The sequence below is a fragment of the Manis javanica genome, chromosome 2 (assembly GCF_040802235.1).
Source record: "Manis javanica isolate MJ-LG chromosome 2, MJ_LKY, whole genome shotgun sequence".
Lineage (NCBI taxonomy): Eukaryota > Metazoa > Chordata > Mammalia > Pholidota > Manidae > Manis > Manis javanica.
In genome coordinates, this window is record NC_133157.1 from 187419253 (window position 1) to 187442523 (window position 23271).

The window sequence follows — 23271 nt, forward strand, 5'->3', positions numbered from 1 at the left end:
TTGGCTGTGGGTTTTTCATATATGACCTTTATTATGTTGAGGTACTTGCTCTCTATACCCATTTTGTTGAGAGTTTTTATCATGAATGGATGTTGAATTTTGTTGAATTCTTTTTCAGCGTCTATGGAGATGATCATGTGGTTTTTGTCCTTTTTGTTGATGTGGTGGATGATGTTGATGGATTTTCGTATGTTGTACCATCATTGCATCCCTGAGATGAATCCCACTTGATCATGGTGTATGATTCTCTTGATGTATTTTTGAATTTGGTTTGCTAATATTTTGAGTATTTTTGCATCTATGTTCATCAGGGATATTGTTCTGTCATTTTTTTTTTGGTGGTTTCTTTGCCTGGTTTTGGTATTAGAGTGATGCTGGCTTCATAGAATGAGTTTGGAAGATTCCCTCCTCTTCTATTTTTTGGAAAACTTTAAGGAGAATGGATATTATGTCTCCTCTGTATGTCTGATAAAATTCCGAGGTAAATCCATCTGGCCCGGGGGTTTTGCTCTTGGGTAGTTTTTTGATTAGTGCTTCAATTTCTTTGCTGGTAATTGGTCTGTTCAGATTTTCTGTTTCTTCCTTGGTCAGTCTTGGAAGGTTGTATTTTTCTAGGAAGTTGTCCATTTCTTCTAGGTTTTCCAGCATGTTAGTATATAGATTCTCATAGTATTCTCTAATAATTCTTTGTATTTCTGTGGTTTACTGTTGTGACTTTTCCTTTCTCATTTCTGATTCTGTTGATGTGTGTAGATTCTCTTTTTCTCTTAATAAGTCTGGCTAGGGGCTTATCTGTTTTGTTTATTTTCTCAAAGAACCAGTTCTTGGTTTCATTGATTTTTTTCTGTTGTTTTGTTCTTCTCAATTTTATTTATTTCTTCTCTGATCTTTATTACGTCCCTCCTTCTGCTGACTCTGGGCCTCATTTGTTCTTCTTTTTCCAATTTCAATAATTGTGACATTAGACTATTCATTTGGGATTGTTCTTCCTTCTTTAAAAAGGCCTGGATTGGTATATACTTCCTCTTAGAACTGCCTTTGCTGCGTCCCACAGAAGTTGAGGCTTTGTGCTGTTATTGTCACTTGTTTCCAGACATTGCTCGATCTCTATTTTAATTTGGTCATTGATCCATTGATTATTTAGGAGCATGTTGTTAAGCCTCCATGTGTTTTTTTGTTTTCTTTGTACAATTTATTTCTAGTTTTATACCTTTGTGGTCTGAGAAGTTGGTTGGTAGAACTTCAATCTTTTTGAATTTACTGAGGCTTTTTTTGTGGCCTAGTATGTGGTCTGTTTTGGAAAATGTTCCATGTGCACTTGAGAAGAATGTGTATCCTGCTGCTTTTGGGTGTAGAGTTCTGTAGATGTCTATTAGGTCCATCTGTTCTAGTGTGTTGTTCAGTGCCTCTGTCTCTTTACTTATTTTCTGTCTGGTGGATCTGTCCTTTGGAGTGAGTAGTGTGTTGAAGTCTCCTAAAATGAATCCATTGCATTCTATTTTCTCCTTTAATTCTGTTAGTATTTGTTTCACATATGTTGGTGCTCCTATATTGGGTGCATATATATTTATAATGGTTATATTCTCTTTTTGGACTGACCCCTTTATCATTATGTAATGTCCTTCTTTATCTCTTGTTACTTTCTTTGTTTTGAAGTCTATTTTGTCTGATACTAGTACTGCAACACCTGCTTTTTTCTCCCTGTTGTTTGCATGAAATATCTTTTTCTATCCCTTGACTTTTAGTCTGTGTATGTCTTTGGGTTTAAGATGTGTCTCTTGTAAGCAGCATAGAGATGGGTCTTGCTTTTTTATCCATCCTATTACTCCGTGTCCTTTGATTGGTGCATTCAGTCCATTTACATTTAGGGTGATTATTGAAAGATATGTACTTATTGCCATTGCAGGTTTTAGATTCATAGTTACCAAAGGTTGAAGGGTAGCTTCTTTACTATCTAACTGTCTAACTTAACTTGCTTATTAAGCTATTATAAACACAGTCTGATGATTCTTTATTTCTCTCTCCCTTCTTACTCCTCCTCCTCCATTCTTTATATGTTCGATGTTTTATTCTGTACTCTTTTGTGTTTCCTTTGACTGCTTTTGTGAGTAGTTGATTTTATTTTTTGCCTTTAGTTAGTTTTTGGTTGGTCTTTCTTTGCTGTGATTTTATTTTCTCTCATGACATCTATTTAGCCTTAGGAGGGCTTCCATCTAGAGCAGTCCCTTTAAAATACCCTGTAGAGGTGGTTTGTGGGAGGCAAATACCCTCAACTTTTGCTTGTCTGGGAATTGTTTAATCCCTCCTTCATATTTAAATGATAATCATGCTGGATACAGTATTCTTGGTTCTAGGCCCTTCTGTTTGATTGCATTAAATGTATCATGCCATTCTCTTCTGGCCTGTAAGGTTTCTGTTGAGAAGTCTGATGATAGCCTGATGGGTTTTCCTTTGTAGGTGACCTTTTTTCTCTCTCTGGCTGCCTTTAATACTCTGTCCTTGTCCTTGATCTTTGCCATTTTAATTACTATATGTCTTGGTGTTATCTTCCTTGTGTCCCTTGTGTAGGGTGTTCTGTGGGCCTCCATGGTCTGAGAGACTGTTTCCTCCCCCAGTTTGGGGAAGTTTTCAACAATTATTTCTTCGAAGACACTTTCTATCCCTTTTTCTCTTCTCCTTATGGTACCCCTATAATACAAATATTGTTCTATTTGGATTGGTCACATAGTTCTCTTAATATTCTTTCATTCCTGGAGATCCTTTTATCTCTCCCTGCCTCAGCTTCTCTGTATTCCTGTTCTCTCATTTCTATTCCATTAACGGCTTCCTGCACCTCATCCAGTCTCCTCCTAAGTCCTTCCAGAGATTGTTTTATTTCTGTATTCTGCCCCCTAACTTGATCCTTTATCTCTTGCATAGTTCTCTGCAGGTCCATCAGCATGCTTATGACCTTTATTTTGAATTATTTTTCAGGAAGATTGGTTAAATCTATCTCCCCAGGCTCCCTTTCAGGGGTTCTCTGGGTAAATCTGGACTGGATCAAGTTCTTCTGCCTTTTCATGGCGATAGAGGTAGTCGTAGGCAGTTGGCACATGTGTCAGCTGGGAGAAAAACGTACCGCACATGGGGAGCAGCTTCTGGTTTTATTTCCTGAGCTGCAGTGGGCGGGTCAGCTGGTGGGGCAGCCCAGAGCCCCGCGGGGAGAGGCAGGCACACCAGGTGTGCTTTCCTGCGAGAACAGTGTCCTTTCACGCCCTGTCCCAGCTTCTTCTGTCTGTGCTGGGCTGCCGCACACTGGCGGGGCCTCTGAGTCTGGCCCAGGTGGCTGCGGAGGAGGCTTTGGGTGGCTGCTATGGGCGCAGCTGCTCTCAGGCTGCTCCCCTGCTATGGCAGGGCCATGCCAGAGGGCGAATGGATGGGAGACTGTTTATTGCCGTGAGTGGCTTCAGAGCTGCGCTGTCGCCCAGGGGATTAGGGCGCCTGGAGTTCCCCAGGATTCCCAGCTGCTAGGCTGAGTGTGCCGGGATGCTGCCGTCCAGCTATGAGGCCCCTGTCCCTTTAAGACTTTCAAAAAGCACTTGCTTTTCTTTTGTCCCAGGGGCGCCGGCTGTGGAGACCCACTCGCAGATTTTATTGTTCTGTTTCCCTAATATCCTAATATCCCCTCCCTAATATCCAGCACACCATGCACTGTGTGTCTGTGCTCCCAGTGGGAATTACTAGAGCTGGTTATTCAGCAGTCCTGTGCTTCCACCCCCTCCCTGCTCCGACTCCTCTCCTCCCACTAGTGGGCTGGGGTTGGGGGAGCGCTTGGTTCCCTGGCTTGTATCTTACCCCCTTTGTGAGGTGCTGAGTTCTTGCAGATGTAGATGTAGCCTGGCTGTTGTACTGTATCTTCTGGTCTCTCTTTTAGGAATAGTTGTATTTGTTGTAATTTCAAAAATATATATGGTTTTGGGAGGAGATTTCTGCTGCCCTATTCATGCCGCCATCTTGGCTTCTCCTATATTAGATTTTCTTTTTATATTTAAACTTTTTCTTTCATTTCGTTGGCTTTTGGAGAGGAAGAAAATGTTAATATATAAGTTCAGTGCATTCTCCTTTAATCAGAATTTTCATCCTGTCTTACACTACATGTTCTCTTTGGGTAATTTCATTCAATATTTTAGTTACCATTTTTATGATGATTACTTCCAAATTTGTGTCCTTACCCTAAAGTTTTTCCCCTGCAGACTCTACTTAACTGCCTACTAGTAGATACCCACTCACATGTCCCATGGGGACTTCAAACTGTCCATCAGTAGGTGAATGGATAAACAAATGATGGCATAGTCATCAGTAGAATACTACTCAGCAGTTAAAAGAATGAGCTAGAGTTACATGGATGAATCTCAAAATAATTATGCTGAGTGAAAGAAGCCAGACAAAAAAGAATATATACTGTATGATTCCACTTATGTAAAATTACAGAAAATACCACTCTGTAATGACAGAAAGCAGATCAGTGTTTCCAGGGAGGTTTGGGCAGGAGGAAGGGGTAAGGAGGGAAATAAGAGGGAAGGATTACCACGGGGCTAAAGGAGACTTTTGATGGTGATGAGTATATTGATTACTTTGTGATAATAGTTTCAAAACCCATCAAAGTGTACATTTTATACATGTTAAGTTTATCACACATTATGTCTGAATAAAGCTGGAAGAAAACTCTGTGTTAAAGCCTTTTAACAGAAAAGCAATGTCCCTGCCTACCCTTCTCTGTTCCTACCCCAGATCATCGCCCCATTCATTCCGCTGCTCTTTTAAAAAGGCAGCAGCCACTTTTTACTCTTTTAGGTGTTCTTCTGATACATAGGCCATGTTCTAATTCTTTCCTGTTAGGGTAGATAATTTACTTCTCTTACTCCACCACTTATACTCCTCCCAACGTCCTAATACAATTGTTGGTTAAATCAGTAGTCAGTGCTAGCATTACTAGGAATATTAAATATCATGCATTGCTGAGTCAAGTAGTATACCTTGATTGCATTTATTTATTTTTTTAAAAACCATCCCCTCATAGTTAATGCAGTAATTGCATTTTCCCCCATTTGCTTTGTTTTCTATGTACCTATGGCTAATATTTTTCAGATATCCCAACAGACTTGTTAGATATATGGTAGCAATTTTCTCAGATGCTTAGAATATCATATAATCTGTCAGTTCCAAATTCCATTCCCATCCACTTGGAGACCTTCCTCCTTCAACTATCTACTTCTATCAATATGCTCTGCTTGCTTTCTGAACTAAATACTTATCTATTGTGCCTGAGGCTTTCTCTTGCCATTCTTCAGTGTTTGATCAACTAATTCCTGAGTTTGGGTCCCATGTCATTTTCCTTCCTGGTTTATTCATATGCTTTTTCAATTGGTTCTAGAAATACTACATTTTCTAGTTGCTTCCTAAAAAGGGCTACTTAAAAGTTAAAACCTTTTATTCAAAAAAGGTAATTATTTTGCCCTCATCTAAATGTTCAGTTAGGTATAGAATTATTCTGGGTTGAAAGTAATACTCTTTCATAATTTCAGAGTTATTTCTGCATTGTCTCCTAGCATCAGATATTTATTATCTTGATTGTGGTAATGGTTTCAAAACCCATCAAAATGTATACTTTGTACATGTTAAGTTTATCATGCATTAATTATACCTGAATAAAGCTGGGAAAAATCTCTCACTGTTCAAGCCTTTTAACAGAAAAGCAACAGCCCCTGCTCACCCTTCTCTATCAATATTATCAAATATTCAGAATTTAATTCCTTTGTATGTGACCTGTTTTTTCTATCTGGAAATATCTATGAGCTCTTTATCTTGATGCTCTGAAATTTTTTATTGATATGCCTTGTCATTGTTCATTCATTGTTCTGGATAGTCATTCATTTATTTAATAAATATTTAGAGAAATTACACACACACACACACACACACACACACACACACACAATTCTAGACACTAGGGATATAGGAGTGCCAAAATCCCTTCCCCTCATGGAATTTACATTCTTCTAGGAAGGCATAAATTAAGAAATAGAGTAGTATATAATGAAATGTTAGATACAAATGAGGACTATAAATACAAACAGAGTAATAGAACAGAGAATGACAGGATAATTTTTTACATAGGGTGGACAGGAAATGTCTCACTCAGATGAGCAGAGACCCAAATCAGTGAGAACACAAGCCACGTGACTGTCTGGTGGAAGAGTGTTCTAGGTGAAGGGATGGCAAACACAAAGATTCTGAAGCAGAAATACACATGGAATGATGACAAGCAAAAGGCCAGTTTGCTGTCCATGGAGTGAATAAGAGAAAAGAGCGGTAGGAACCTAAATTGGATGTGTAACCAGAGACCAGGGAATTTAAGGCCTCATAGGACTTGGTAAGAACTTTGGAGTTTGTTCTGTTAGAGTCTTTTGAACAGCACAAACTTACATTTTAAAGAGTCACATTAATGGGAGCATGGATTGGTATGGAAATTGACTGTAAGATTCCCAAGAGTGTTAAGTAGTGAGACCTATTTGGAGTCTATTTCAGTAAGTCCAGGTGAAATATGTAGTGGCTTAGATGTAGTGAGAAATGGTCAGAGTTGAATTATACAGAGTGTACTGATGGATTGGATATGGGGTCGGAGAAAGAGAGGAGTAAGGAATGAATCTTTAGATTTTTGGACTGAGCAGCTTGGTAAATGATGGCAACACTTGACTGAGATGGGGAAGACCGAGGTAGTGTTTGGGGGATAGGATGCAGTGGGATTGAGCTGTGTTTTGGATATATTGGGTTTGAGATACATGTTGATAGGCAAGATGTCCAGGAAGCAGGTGGTCATTCAAGTCTTGGGCTCACAGGAGAGATGGGGGTCAGAGATAAATTTGGTAATCCTTCATGTATAGTTGGTATTTAATACCATGGTTCGTTGATGAGTTTCCCATGAGGAATGATACAGATATGGTAGAACTCTGGGGATTGAGTTCTAGAGCATTTTAGAATTTACCATTGGGAAATGGAAGAGGATCAGAAAAGAAACAGCCAATGAGGTAGATCCATAAGAGTTTGTGTTCTAGAAGACAATTGAAAAAATGTTTCTCAGGAGGGCAGGATTCACTCTGTCAAATGTTGTTAAGAGTTGAGTATGATAAGGCCTCAGAATTAACCACTGGAGTTGACAATGCAGAGTTTATTGGTGACTCTGATAAGCAGTTTCATTGAAGTGTGGGGACAAAATCTGATTGAAAAGTAGGCTCAAGAAGGAATGGAAAAAACAGAATTGGAAAAAGTAAAGACAACTCTTGAGCAATTTTTCTGTAAAGGGGAACAGGAAAATGGAACAATGGCTGGATGGGGATTGGGATGTGGAGTCAAGGAAAGATATTATTGTTTTTTTATGGTGGGAGAGAATAGAGCAAGTTTGTCTTATAGAGGAATCACTATAGCCTAGAGATGGGGAGAAATTATTACAAGAATGGGAGACAATTGCAGAAGCAAAGTCCTTGGCCAGTGGGGAGGGATCCAGTGTACAAATGGAAGACTTGGTGAGTATGAGTTCAAGCAGTGCATCCATTGAAGTAGTGAAGGCAGAGGAGGTGGATAAGGTGCAGGGAGGTTGGTACATTTGGTGAGGGATGAGGACATTATCTGGTTATTTCCTTTTTCTCAGTGAACTAGTAACAAAATCATTAACTGGGATAAAGGAGTGTGGAATTGAGGATTTGAAAAGAGAGGAGAATGTGAGAGAGATTTCTACAAACAAGAGGTAATTGACTGAAGTTTTAGCCCAGAAATGTGTTAGTAGTAGGCTTTCAGTGTGATACCAGCCTTTTCAGTTTGGAAACTAGAACACTTCTGTTCTGAGAAATGTTCTTATATTCTTTATTCGATTATCACTCCCAACTCACTTTTCCCTGTTGTTCTTTCTGTAACACCTTTGTCAGGTGTTGGATACTTAGAAGACCTTCTGATGGGGAGGATTTTCTCTCTGATTGTCTGATTGACCATCTCTTCCCTCGGGCTCTTCTTCTAATCTTTCTGTAGAGTTTTTTTATTTCAGCTATCTTATTATTTTAATTTTCCATGGCATCCTCTTCTTTTCAAATGGATGCAATAGCTTGTCATATAAGATACTAAAGTTTTTGTTTTGTGATTTGTTTTTTTTGTCTGTTCCCTGAATAATATCTCTTTTCTCTAAATTTCCTATTATCTGTTTCCTTGTTTTGGTCTCGCTTTCATATGGGAGGCTTTCTTCAAATGCCTGATTATCTTTGGCTGCCAATGTATATTGTGGGGGCGCTAAAAAGCTCCATGTGCATGAATGGGGCTTGTTATTGGTGGGCTTCATAGTAAGGAGAGCTCCAGGGCAGCTAGCTTTGTCATTGTCAATGTGTAGAGGTCTTTCTTCTGGACTCTTCAGGTTTTTCAAAGACTGTGATTATGTGCCTGTGTGTCATCCTTCTGGAAAGAGAGCAGGAAAAGGAAGACAAGGCCTTCAAGTTTCTGTAGATAGACTGTTATTCAGTGCCCCCTCTCTCTGTGGTGTATCTTCCTCCTGCTCTGTGCCTGATATCTCACGTGCAGAACATCTCTAGCTCCGTTTCTCCTGGAAGCAGCCCTGGTAGAATGCAGTGGTCATACAGCTTTCTGGGGTAGGGGGCCAGTGATGGGAGCCCAGAGAAAGGAACTGTTGAGTAAACATTCCTCCAGTTTTAGCCTTTTGCACTACTTGGTACCTTATAGAACTGAGTCTCCAAGAACTGAGAACATAGATTCTCTCTGGCCAGTAAGTGCATTCTCATCTAAATTCATCCACTCCTACTTTGTAATCCACCCCAGGTCCCTTTAATCTCTTAACACCTCTCATAGCTTTCTGTTTTTAAAAATTTGGGGCTTTTGTTTTTGTTCTCTGGAAAACTTAGATATGCTAATGTAGTCCCTTCTTCCCACTTACTGGTGGATCAATACCTTCTTTTTCTTCATTATCATTTTAGTAAGGAAGCAAGGAGGGAAGAAAGATAGACATAGGTGGTTAATCTAACAGGTTTATCCACAACCTATCTACACTCTGTAAATATCACAATAATGTTATTGAGTGCTTACTATATGCCAGACACTCTTCTAAGTGCTTTACATTTATTAACTCAGTATTCATGACAGTCTTATGAGACAGATATCATTATTATTATTGCCATTTTACAGATGAAGAACTAAGGCACAGAATAGTTAAGAAACTTGACAAAGTTGTATGGCCAGTAAATGAGACTAGGATTCAAACTCAGCTCTTAGACTATAGAGGCACTTCTTGCTTAAAACTCTCCAATAGTATTCCATTCCTTTATTTTTAAATCTAAGCAACTTAGCATGTCATTTGTATTCTCTATGATCTGGTCCAGTGTACCTCTCCATCTTACCTCTCTCTACTTTGTCCTTGACTCTACCTCTTTGACCTTACGTTCTAGCCATACTGAATTTCTTGCCCTGAACATACCATGTTCTTGTGAGCCTCACAACTTTTTCATGCTGTTCCTTCTGCTCCAACATTCCTTTACTCTCTACAATGCTCAGTACAGTGTTAAGGTATCAGCATATACTTACAAATTGAGTATTTGTGTAATTTATTTCACCTAGCAATCAACTTCTGTTTTTGATTTGTTTTGATTTAGCATTTCTTCTTGAAATATGTATAATTGAATAAAAAATAATATTCCATTGTGTATGAAGGATTCATAAGTCTAAGAGATTAAACAAAATTATCTCCTCAAAATTTAATTATATTGAGAGTGATAATTCAAAGATTCTTTTGGAGTATAAGTGAAAAGATATACTTGAAATAGTATATGAATTAATTTCATTCATTTGTTATTAAAATGTTTTCTAACCTTACTTTGTTGTTTTTCTTATTAGCATTTTCTTCCTCTTGCAAATCTGGAATGTTCACCAGATGTTGAAACTTTCATTTGCAAAGCTTTTGTACCAACCTGCACAGAGCAAATTCATGTGGTTCCACCTTGTCGTAAATTTTGTGAGAAAGTATATTCTGATTGCAAAAAATTAATTGATACTTTTGGTATCCGATGGCCTGAGGAACTTGAATGTGACAGGTAAATTATGTTTTCAACTGAAAGCTACTAATGATATCTTAATATTGGTATTAGTTTTCTAGAATGTTAGTGACAGGCTTTCATTATTTAATTCAACAAATGTTTATTGCACAGTTAATATATGCCAGCCACTGTGGTAATAAGTGTAGAAGACACAATGGTGAGCAAAAAACAGGCTGGTAGTAGGAAGTTATAATGGGGTGGGAGGAACAGATAATATTTTTTAAATAATTATAATAATAAATATATATTATAACTATATTAGATACAATAATTCTATGAGAACATTTAAGGGACCTTTGATCCAAATTGGGGGGAAATTAATTTATAATTTTTTTGCACATGAGTCTTGATTAATTACTTTTGTCTCCTATTCTCTAGACACTGGGGGCTTATAATTTGAAATATTCTACTGATATAATGGGACCTCATGTAATAAAATCTGGGAAGAATTATTATAAATCTGGCTTTTTGTTTATCTGCAGACTGCCTTTGTGGAACTCTTACTTTGCAGTTGCATAATCATTTCTGAGAACAATTGGTAATGTATAGTAGAGTTGAGGATGCACATACCCTACATCCTAGGAATCCCCTTTTACTTCTTTTTTTTTAAGTATCCTTGATATATAATCTTATGTTGGTTTCAAATATACAGCATAGTGGTTCAACAGTTAACCCATATTATTAAATCCTCAGCCCCTCTAGTGTGGTTACTATCTTTTAATGTAGTAAGACGTTACAGAATCATTCACTGTATTCTTCGTGCTGTACTACCACCCTGGTGACCAGCTTATATTGTGATTATGGATTATTGTGCCCCTTATCCCCTTCACCCTCCCCTGACCCACCTCAGTGCCTCCCCCTTGATAACCACTAGTCCTTTCTGAGTGTCTATGAGTCTACTGCTATTTTGTAGGAATCCCTTTTATAGACACTTTTACACAAACAATCATGCACAAGAATACTGATGGCAGCATTATTCCTAGTTTTTAAAAAATGGGAAGGTGGCTAAAAAGTCCATTATAGGAGAATGAGTAATAACTGTGATGTACTTACGCACTAGACTACCACCATACAGTTGATAAAGTTCATCACCCCCCTCTAAAGACATGGATAAATCTAAAAATTATAGTGTTAAGTAAAAAAAGGAAGTTATATGCAACATGATGTCATTTATATAAAATTCAAAACCTGTGAAACAATACTATATAACATTATGGTTAGAAAGTAACATAGTAACATTTTAAAATGCAAAAGGAGAATAAAAACTGAACTTGTGGCAATGAGTATTTTGGGGGAGAGAAAAAAGGAAATAGGACCACAAAGGGGCTCCAATTGATCTGTGTTATATTGTTCATTTAAAAAGATACAAGGCAAAACTGACATAATATTAAGTTTTGAAAGTATAGTAGATATATGTGTTCTTTTTATGGACATTTGTTATTTTCAGTTCTTATCTAAGCGTACCTAAATTGCTTTCTCAGTAAAAACCCCCATTAATTTTTAAACTATATAGATCCTCTAAAATTATATGTAGAAACTCAACTCAGTAGTAAAGTTCTGCACAAAACAGAAATATCCCTGTATATCAGTCAGGTCAGCCATAAACAAAGGAGTCAAGAAGTACAAATTTCTGGTTATAAAATAAGTCATGGGGATGTAATGTACAGCATGGGGAATATAGTCAGTAGTGTTGTATTGAATTTGCAAGGTGACAGATGGAAATTGTTTATTATGGTGACCTTTCTGCAATGTATATAAATGTCAAATCGTTATGTTTTACACTTGAAACTAATATAATATTGTATGTCAATTATACCTCAAAAAAAGAAAAAAAAGCCCCACCAACAATGAAAACCAGCCAAACTGAAACAAAATGGTGAAGTGAGTTAAGCTGGTCCTCAGCCTATCTCTTGGTGATCCTCTTGACTTTCTTTAAGAACTTAGAGTTCACTTGAACTCTACCCTGTCAGTCAAAGAAAGGAAAGGATCTCATTTCACTCATTTTAGTTGTCATCACCTTAGTCATATAGTTGATCCACTTTGTTCATGGGTATTAGAAAACAAAAATGAATTTCCCCAATACTTCATATTTCATATGCTATAAACAGATAAGCCCACACTTTTTTGTCTGGAGACTATCAATTAAGATAAATTCTTCTTAAATATTTAATCTTGAAAGCAGAAATTTTTAAAAAATGATTAACTAATTGGTTTTTGAATAAGAGAATTTTCATGCTTATTTTCCTTGTATTTAACATACATTAGTGTGTTGAGGCCTCCTAAAGAACAAGTTTTTAGTCAACTTCCAAACTTTCTACATAACTCTAGCCTATAATCTTTTAAGTTAGTATGTCTTCCCATCAATTGTGAATGTATAAGGAAATATTTCATAGTTGGAAAGCATAGCATTAAAATAGTGAATCAGTAAAAATGTTGACTTCATATATTTAATTTTTATAATCTTTACAGATTACAGTACTGTGATGAGACTGTTCCTGTAACTTTTGATCCCCACACAGAGTTTCTTGATGATCAGAAGAAAACAGAACAAGTCCAAAGAGACATTGGGTTTTGGTGTCCAAGGCATCTTAAGACTTCTGGGGGACAAGGCTATAAGTTTCTCGGAATTGACCAGTGTGCACCTCCATGCCCCAACATGTATTTTAAAAGTGATGAGCTGGAGTTTGCAAAAAGTTTTATTGGAATAGTTTCAATATTTTGTCTTTGTGCAACTCTCTTCACATTCCTTACTTTCTTAATTGATGTTAAAAGATTCAGATACCCGGAGAGACCAATTATATATTACTCTGTCTGCTACAGCATTGTATCTCTTACATACTTTATTGGATTTTTGCTAGGTAATAGCACAGCCTGCAATAAGGCAGATGAGAAGCTAGAATTTGGTGACACAGTAGTTCTAGGCTCTCAAAATAAGGCTTGCACTGTTTTGTTTATGTTTTTGTATTTTTTCACAATGGCTGGCACTGTGTGGTGGGTTATTCTTACCAATACTTGGTTCTTAGCTGCAGGAAGAAAATGGAGTTGTGAAGCCATTGAACAAAAAGCAGTGTGGTTTCACGCTGTTGCATGGGGAATACCAGGTTTTCTGACTGTTATGCTTCTTGCTATGAACAAAGTTGAGGGAGACAACATTAGTGGAGTTTGCTTTGTGGGTCTTTACGACCTGGATGCTTCTCGCTACTTTGTACTCTTGCCACTGTGCGTGTGTGTGTTTGTTGGGCTATCTCTTCTGTTAGCTGGCATTATTTCCCTAAATCATGTTCGGCAAGTTATACAACATGATGGCCGGAACCAAGAGAAACTGAAGAAATTTATGATTCGAATTGGAGTCTTCAGTGGCCTGTATCTTGTGCCATTAGTCACACTTCTTGGATGTTATGTCTATGAGCAAGTGAACAGGATTACCTGGGAGATAACTTGGGTCTCTGACCATTGTCGTCAGTACCATATCCCATGTCCTTATCAGGTAAAAGATCATTTGTATTATTCGCTATTGTAACATAGAAAATGTTTCCTTGACATATACTTGGATTAGTCATTAACATAAAGTTAGGTTCAGGTGATAAAATTCAATAGCTAGTTCCCTGTGCATTAGTTGAAACCAGGTTAAGTGTCTCAAGAGTTCTTTCCTCAAGTTTAACTTCAGTTACAATAGTAAAGTGCCTCCTATAAGCTATTCTTTTAAAAATTAAATTGGGTTGCAATGACAGATTAATAGTAATAAAGAACAGGTCTTATAATAGCAAAAGGGAAGTAGTTTCTGAATTGGGGAGTTGTTTTTTATTCAGTTAGTAGGGGAAAACCTTATTTGGGTAAATTTAATTTGATTGTATCATTCTATATAGTTTTGCTTAGTATATGCCTATGAAACAGAACTTAATTTTTGTCTAAACCATCCTGTCATTTCTTAACTGAAAAAAAGCACAGTTGAAACAAAGTATGTTTTACAGGTTTCTGATGCTTCTTCTGATTAGTATAAAGGTGGTGTTTTTAGGATTAAAAAGTAAGTCTCTGAAAATAGAAAATCTCTTAAAACATTTCAGTAGAGGTTTTAATTAGAAACATTGTTTTGTTTTTAATGGATTTTAATACATTTTTCTTGAATATTTATGGTATGAACTCATATTGAATGTGAGTAGCAAATCAAATAATGTGTGAACTGAATTATTTTCCATAATAATTTACATTATAGAAAGTTAATGAGTTACAAACACAGTGGAGCCTGTTTTATAGACTGATGTGTGGAGATAATGGTTTTATTTGCCTCACACACTGTCCGTAGTCCATAACCCAGTCAATTTTCACTATATATTTAATAAAGGAGCTGTTCTAAAGTGATCCCGGTATATTAAATGTCTCCTAGATTCCTCAGTATTTTTGGCAAACTAGAAGAGAAAAAAGAACTACTATATACTGCTAAAAATGTTCTGAGGTCTTACTATTTTTAAAAACTACGTTTCATGTAAAAAAAAACTATGAAGTACTAGAAGATAAAATGAGAAAATTCTATTCTTAAAGTGGAGAAGGATTTTATAAGTATATAAAATTCAGGAACTATGAAAGAAAAGATTGCTAAATTTGACTCAGTAAAAAAAAATTTTAAGATTCTGCATGACAAAAAAACCCACCTTAATCAAAGTAAGAAGACTAATTGGAAAAATTTATTTACACATCACATCATAATTCAAGGGCTAATTCCTTTACTTTATAAAGAGTTCCTATAGATGAATAAGAAAAAGACCAAGAATCTGATATAAAAATGGGAAAAGGATATGAAAAGAGTTCAGAGAGGAGAATAAAAGAGCTATTCTTAAACATGTGAAAAATGTTATATAAGAGAAATGCAAATTATAATAAAATTATATTCGTACTTAGGACATGGCAAACATTTAAAGTTTTTATAAGTGCTATATTAGTGAAACTGGCAAAATACACATTCTCAGACTTTGCTATTGAGTTAGTTCAACCTGTGGAAAGCTTTTGACAATATTATTTAAAATGCACATACTCTTATCCTGCTGTTCTGGGAATTCATAAACAGATCTGCTCACAAATGTGAGAGATTACATACATACAAAGATAGTCACTGCAATATTATTTGCAATTCCCAATATATTGAAAATAACCTAAACTTCCATTAATAGGAGTAATTGAATAATTTACACTTCATAGGCAAAATGGAATAGAAAAAGACTAAAGAGCTCTATTTATGCTAATATAGATTGGTCTCCAAGAAATATTACAAAGTGGAAAAAGCAAAATATAATACAGAGTATGTAGTATTTTGGCACTTGTGGAACATTTAAAAATATTTGAAAGTTTGTGCTTGAAAGAAAAGTGTGATTTAATTTTTATAAAATTTCCACATTTTACTGATACTTATTTTACTATTTTTATAACAAACATGCACAGTGAATAAATACTTAAGTATATTGTTTAATGAGTTTAAATGTATTTTTGGTAGGTTGTAGTAAAGGAAAATAGATAAATTTTTTTAGCATATTTAAGTGTTTTTCCCTTTCTAGCTATATATTTTCATACACAGAAAAAAGTTCTTTGTTCAGAACTTCAGGAGGTATGTATTATACTTAAAGCAGTATTCATTATATTATGTTATAGCAAACTTATAATAGAACAGATGGGAGATTAACATTGTTTTAAGTTTTACATTGACTATATAGACTTTTCTCTAAGGTATATCATTGAAATTTTGATTATTCACTATTTTTTTTTGTAGGCAAAAACAGAAACTCGACCAGAATTGGCTTTATTTATGATAAAATATCTGATGACATTAATTGTTGGCATCTCTGCTGTCTTCTGGGTTGGAAGCAAAAAGACATGCACAGAATGGGTTGGGTTTTTTAAACGAAATCGCAAGAGAGAGTAAGACCCTGTTAAATTATCAGATACTGTTTTTAAATAGATCAATTACCAAGGAAATGTTCAAATTATCATTGTACTGAGTTTCATTGTATCAACTGTTCTTTCAAGTTTGGAAATCTTTTTCATGGAGAAATATGCTTTATTTTGGCCTTTTTTTATAATAGTCTTTGAGATACACTGTTCTATTGAAATTTAAATGAAAGTTGTAGAATGTGTGCTTTTTATTTCCATGGCTCATTATATATCTAGTATTATTACTGCCATCATTTGATTCATTATTTTGCATGCAGCATTTTTAATAATTTTGTTCTTTTTCATTAATGATAAAAGATTAAATAAGGTCAATTATGTACAAGGAAACGGAAACCTATGAAGTGTGATTCAAGTGTGATGTATGATCATTATTCACTACCTCTAAGTTTTATTACACACACTGACTTAAAATATCACTTCTTTACCTTGCCAAAGATGGTAAAAAATTAAAAAAATATTCTTTAACCATATAGTAGATTAACATAAGTAAATAGTCCACTTTAGTTATTATATATAATATACATTGTATACAGTCTATCATCAAAGTACTATAGAGTTTTTTTAACTTCTCCATTGCTTTGATTAATGAGCTTTTTTTGTGGTGAAAATTTCACAACTGTAGAACTTTCATAAATAAGTTTTTGAAGTCTGAAGAATTGCATTTAACTGGACTTTTTTTTGCATTATTATTATGTGTCTATCCCATATTTACATATCCACACTAACTTTAGTATAACTTGCTAATTTTAATGACAGAAAGAAAACAAATTTAAATAAAGACCATTAGTTATATTCTATGTCCTTTCTTTTACTTTTATATTTAATATATTTTAGGGTACACATATAATCCCCCATTTAACGTTACTTTGTTTTTTCTTGCCCTCTTCCTTTGATTTTGCCTATTTACTTTCTTACCAGGCTCCTCTTTATGCTGACAGAAGCAACTAACATTGTAGGCGCAAAAATTTCACTTTGTGGCAATCTACTCTTATCTCATAGTGTTTATGATCCTGAACTTTATAAATAATATAAATCATGTAGAATTTCTAGCTTTAATGAATAAGGATTTTTGACACAATGTATGTGCTATGCTTTATGGCTTCTACTATCACCTAGTCAGGTAAATCCTCTCCTTGGATTTCTTGCAGTCCAATCAGTGAAAGTCGAAGAGTACTACAGGAATCATGTGAGTTTTTCTTAAAGCACAATTCTAAAGTCAAACACAAAAAGAAGCACTACAAATCAAGTTCGCATAAGCTGAAGGTCATTTCCAAATCCATGGGAACTAGCACAGGAGCTACAGCAAATCACGGCACTTCTTCAGTAACAATCACTAACCATGATTACTTAGGACAGGAAACTCTGACAGAAATACAAACCTCGCCAGAAACATCGGTGAGAGAGGTGAGAGCAGATGGGGTGAACACCCCCAGATCAAGAGAACAGGACTGTGGGGAACCTGCCTCCCCAGCAGCAGCCAGCTCCAAGCTCTGTGGGGACCAGGCCAACAAGAAAGGCCAGTCAGGGAGTGTGAATGGTAAGAGCAGTGTGTCTGAAAGTGCACGGAGCGAAGGAAGGTGAGCTTTGATTTTGTTATCTTAAGTCATGAATCTTTTGAATACTTCATTATATGTTTTTTACTAAAGTATAAAAAATAATCTGGAAAGGAAGCATACTTTGAGATGACATGTTTATATTCCTAATCCAGGGAAGTTTGGGTTCAGCCTGTAAACATGCTATTTCATAGTTTAATTCTTAGCTTTGAGAGAAGAGCCTTCATTTATATTGTTCAAGTGGAAATGTAATGTTCATTTCCATGGTAATGGTTAAGGGCTGGATGTATATTTAGGTAAATGTTTAAGACTCATCTGAAATACAGGCTATTATGTTTTAATTAGTACTACATTATGGTACTGTCTAAAGGTATTTGTCATTTTATATGAAGATGATTATGAAATGTGTTTATTTTCTGAACATGAAAGGATATTGACATTATCTTTAATGAGTTTTTTTCGAATGGTAATAGGTGGTCCAAACACAGGTAAACATTGAATTAGTCAGAATATTGACAGCTAACTACTTTAAGGTCTCAAGGTTGTCTTGCCTCACTTTGCCAAATTAGGCAAAAATGCACCTTCTCTGTGTTTCTACAACAGCTTTTGTATAGTGGATCTAATTAGATACACACCTTATTTTCCACTAGATTTGTAAACTCCTCAAAGGCAGAACTGAGGTCTCAGTCATCTTTGTGTTCCCGTTGTCTTACAGTGTCTGAGCAGTGGTGGGAAATCAATCAGTAAATGGAGGGCAGGAATCCTGTCTTATTAAATATTCCCCATGAGACACTATGGTCAGCCCATGTATGGGTAGTGATTAATGAAGTCTCTGAAGTTAGTGAAGCTTGTATTTTGAAAAGAGATTATTTGTATTTTGAGATGTTAGAGTATAATAAAGAATTTAGTTAATTATCCTCTGATAAAGGTGGACACTGGTTGGCAGTAAAACTCAGGAAAAGTAGATAGCAGTTATAAGGACATCACATCACGTTTGTGCTTTGGTATGTATGTATACCAACTTTTGTTCTTTTACCAGGGTAACTCCGAAAAGTGATACCACTGAAACTGGCCCAGTGCAGAGCAACAACCTGCCGGTCCCCAGTTCTCCAGAGCCAAGCAGCCTGAAAGGCTCCACATCACTGCTCATTCACTCGGCTGCAGGAGTTAGAAAAGAGCAGGGCACCGGCAGTCACTCAGATGCTTAAGAAACAGGTCTTCCCATTACTAAGAGGCAGGTTTGGTTACACTGGAGGTGACAGTAGCTTCTTGTCAGAATCACTGTTATTTCTTCTTTTGCACTTTGGGCTGCATTGCCTACTTTACACTGGAAACAATAGATCCCGAGAATAGTATGACTCAGTTCGCCCAGAGGGTAATGACAACAATACACCGGAAAAGCAGAAATGTGCGGGTTAATATTCCTTAAGTTGTGTGGGAGGAGGGAGTTAGAGGAATCTTCATTTTCTATTTATGAAGATTCTGTGAAAAGTAGTTTAAGATATACTATTTCACTTTTATGGTATAAAATCAAGATTTTTCTTTGCTGAAGTATTTAAAACTTACCTTTATATCTTTTTATATATTTGAAAATAAGTTTATATGTATTTTAACTTTTTTAAGACATGCTGGAAAATCTCTTCAGCTTTTTTGATTGTGTTATTCTGATCTCATTTTAGCACTACTTTGGTAGCTTTTACACTGAATTTCTAAGAAAAATTTAAAATAATACTCTTACAGTATGAAAAATATTTGACAGACCAAAAGGTGTTATAATAGGAATTCAACTTTAAAAATCCTCTTATCCTACCTTACCGTAAATGTATGAATTTTATAAAGTCTCATTGTACTGGGAGTTTCACAGATCTGTTATTCAGCTGAAATAAGGTGCTTACTGAGAGTGTTCAGTGTGGATTGTATCATGCTGCTTGCTGATCCTTTTGCATTTTTTAAATAAAATGTCCTGAAGGTCAGTAGATGAAATATTACTCTTTTATAAATTAAGCCAAGTGCAATTGATTTTCTCCTTTTAATGTTTCATGACCACCCAGGATTGTATTTTTATGACTATTTACAGTTGCTTGTACTTTTGTTTTTGAATGTTTGGAATACTATAAATGCTCTGTATTTGTGCAGTTTCTTCCTCAGATATTTTATAGAATTCCTTTCTGCAGCTAAGTAAGATTTTGCTGAACATTCAAAAGTGTGTTAGCAATATTAGTGCCAATCAAATATAGAAAAAAAATGTAGTCCTGATTTTAAGAAATGTGTTTTATATAACAATTTAAAATGTTAAAGAATTTTCTTAATTTTGTTTCAATTCTGTTTCCTTGAATAGGTTTTCTGATGCTTTTGAACTGTTTTTCTCTATTAACATTCTGTTATGAAAGCGTAAGAAAGGAAATTATTGTACTGTTTGGAAAATGTTGTAAATATTAACTTTTCCACATTTTTGAACTTTGTATACAGAAACATTGTTTTGTGTGATCTTTTCAGTAATAAAATTTTCTCTATAAGAGATTATGGAGTATTCTGTGATTATGTACAGTGGTCTTGGCCTAGGAAGTGGTATAACTTTTCAGATAAGAGGCTCCATGACTAATAAGGTTTTAACTAGAGGAGAAGACCAGACACTTATTTTTTATTTGTCACAGTACCGTCCCAGAGTATAAATTATACAGCTCTATTTACCATAAGTTTTTAAAGTGAGTGGGAGACCTGGAGGATCGGGTGAAGCAAACAGAACCCAGAACCTTGCTTTTACTCCTGACAGTGGGAAATAATAGTCATCCTCAAAACCTCTTTTAAAAACAAATAAGATAATGAAGAATTGCCAGGCTAAGATCTGTGAGAAGAGAGAAATTCATACTGCCAACCCCAACATTCAGAGCTTCTTTCTCCCAAGGAGCATTTGATGATTGGGAAATAGTGGCTGAGAGTTTAACAGTTATTAACAGCTTCAAAGGGATGGACAAGGAGAAAGGGGTCCAGCACACCACACTACTCTTAGAACTGTAACCTCAAATTAAGTGAACTGTAAGGAAAGCAATCTGCTTCAAATTACCTAGGTAGACTGGGGAAATCTCTAATCCTGGAGTTAGAATAAGGTAGTACCTTAGTAGTACCTAATGGATTAGTAGTACCTTCAGGCACCAAGCAGAAGCGAATGAAAATCTTCCCTGTGAAAGAAAATTTCATTCTACATACTCTACAAATACTTTTTCAAATAAATGTCCATCATATAATCAAGAATACTCAGGCATGCAAATGACGATACATGAACAAGAATTGGCACAAGCATCGGATGAGAGAAAAAGATGCAGAGGTACTCCTGAATTAGTAGGCACAGATTTGTTAAGCTCATGTAAGTTAAAAAGGTCAGCAAGACCATCCAAAAGACAACAAATGTTGGCGAGGTTGTGGAGAAAGGGGAACCCTCCTACACTGCTGGTAGGAATGTAAATTAGTTCAACCATTGTGGAAAGCAGTATGGAGGTCCCTCAAAAAGCTCAAAGTAGACATACCATTTGACCCAAGAATTCCACTTCTAGGAATTTACCCTAAGAATGCAGCAGCCCAGTTTGAAAAACACATGCACCCCTAAGTTTATCGCAGCACTATTTACAATAGCCAAGAAATGGAAGCAACCTAAGTGTCCATCAGTAGATGAATGGATAAAGAAGATGTGGTACATACACACAATGGAATATTATTCAGCCATAAGAAGAAAACAAATCCTACCATTTGCAACAACATGGATGGAGCTTGAGGGTATTATGCTCAGTGAAATAAGCCAGGTGGAGAAAGACAAGTACCAAATGATTTCACTCATATGTGGAGTATAAGAACAAAAGAAAACTGAAGGAACAAAACAGCAGCAGAAGCACAGAACCCAAGAATGGACTAACAGTTACCAAAGGGAAAGGGATCGGGGAGGGTGGGTGGGAAGGGAGGGATAAGGGTGGGGAAAAAGAAAGGGAGCATTATGATAAACATGTATAATTTAGGTGGGGGCATGGGGAGGGCTGTGCAACACAGTGAAGACAAGTAGTGATTCTACAGCATCTTACTATGCTGATGGACAGTGACTGTAATGGGGTGTGGGGGGGAGTTGGTGAAGGGGGGAGCCTAGTAAACATGTTCTTCATGTAATTGTAGATTAATGATAAAATAATTAAAAATAAATAAAATTTAAAAAAAAAGGTCAGCAAGGAAAATAATGAGATACTGCAACACACTTATCAGAATGGTTAAAATCTGAAGACTGGCAATAATAATTTCTGGTGAGGATGCAGAGCAACAGGAACTCTCATTCACTGCTAATGGAAATGCAAAGCAGCACAGCCACTTTGGAAAAAGGTTCGGCAGTTTCTTAACACAGCTAAGCATAGTCTTACCATATGATCCAGGAATCATGCTCCTACATATTTATCTAACTGATGTATGTAGATGGTCTACCCTTGAGGTGCACTATATCTCTCCACTCCTTAAGTCTGGGCACCACACAGTGACTTCCTTCCAAAGAATACAGTATGGAAAGTACCTCCTTTACAGAGGAGAAATTTGACATGCTCTACCTCAGCCAGATGGTGGAGGTCAGCATCAGCAGTAGTAAGGCATGTTGAAAGTATGTACCTTCAGAGAATGTGATGAAAACAGCACTTGACCTCTAGTCTCCCCCCAAAATCCATAACCTCAGTCTAGTCATGAGAAACAGGCAAATCCCAACAGATGGACGTTTTACAAAATAACCTGACCAGTACTCCTCAAAATTACAAAGATCATCAAAAACAAAGTCTGAGAGACTATCAGAGCTGGGAGGAGTCTAAAGAGACATGATGAATAAATGTAATGTCTCCTAGAGAAGAAAAAGTACACTAGATAAAAACTAAGGAAATCTGAATAAATCTTGGGCTTCAGGCATTCAATTCAGGGAAATATTCTTTAATTTTGTGTGGTAATTTCCTGCCTTTTGCTTGATCTTTTGCACTGAATCCCTTTTAATCAGATACTCGACTTAGGTTGATCCTTTATAATTTTCTCTTTGTTCCTTTTGGCCATCTCCTTATGTTTTTGTTCTCTGAGAAAATTTCTCAAATGCATCTTCTAAAATTCCACTCAAATTTTACTTGGGTCATCATATTTTAGTGTCACAGAACATTTTGTATCTTTGTTGGGTTTTTTTTACATTTTTAAAAATTGTGGTATCATTAATATACAATTACATAAGCAACACTGTGCTTACTAGATTCCCCCACTTATCAAATCCCCACCACATACCCCATTACAGTCACTGTCTGTCAGTGTAGTAAGATGCTATAGAATCACTACTTGTCTTTTCTGTGATACACTGCCTTCCCCATACCACCCCTCTGCATTATGTGTGCTAATCGTAATGCCCCTTTTTCCCCTTATCTCTCCCTTCCCACCCATCCTCTTCAGTTCCTTTACCTTTGGTAACTGTTAGTCCATTCTTGGGTTCTGTGAGTCTGCTGCTGTTTTGTTCTTTCAGTTTTTGCTTTGTTCTCATACTCCACAGATGAATGAAATCATTTGATACTTGTCTTTCTCTGCCTGCCTTATTTCACTGAGCATAATACCCTCTAGCTCCACTGATGTTGCAAATGGTAGGATTTGTTTTCTTCTTACGGCTG

At 36.1% G+C, this 23271-nt stretch overlaps 1 protein-coding gene across 7 annotated transcripts in view; it reads left to right on the forward strand.

Moving 5' to 3' along the window:
* The window catches only part of FZD6 (frizzled class receptor 6), a 37498-nt gene extending 17363 nt beyond the window's left edge, over positions 1 to 20135 (forward strand). For 5 of the 7 annotated variants that reach the window (XM_036995552.2, XM_036995553.2, XM_036995555.2 and 2 more), the window contains exons 3-7: positions 9925 to 10121; positions 12594 to 13611; positions 15883 to 16031; positions 17213 to 17641; positions 18657 to 20135. In XM_036995552.2, coding sequence (XP_036851447.2) covers positions 9925 to 10121; positions 12594 to 13611; positions 15883 to 16031; positions 17213 to 17641; positions 18657 to 18825 — 1962 coding nt within the window. In that variant the 3' untranslated portion in view covers positions 18826 to 20135. Of the gene's footprint in view, positions 1 to 9922; positions 10122 to 10606; positions 10663 to 12593; positions 13612 to 15882; positions 16032 to 17212; positions 17642 to 18656 lie in introns of those variants that run through there. The other 2 variants (XM_017644571.3, XM_017644572.3) reach the window with 2 other exon arrangements.
* The last annotated feature ends 3136 nt before the right edge of the window (positions 20136 to 23271 follow it).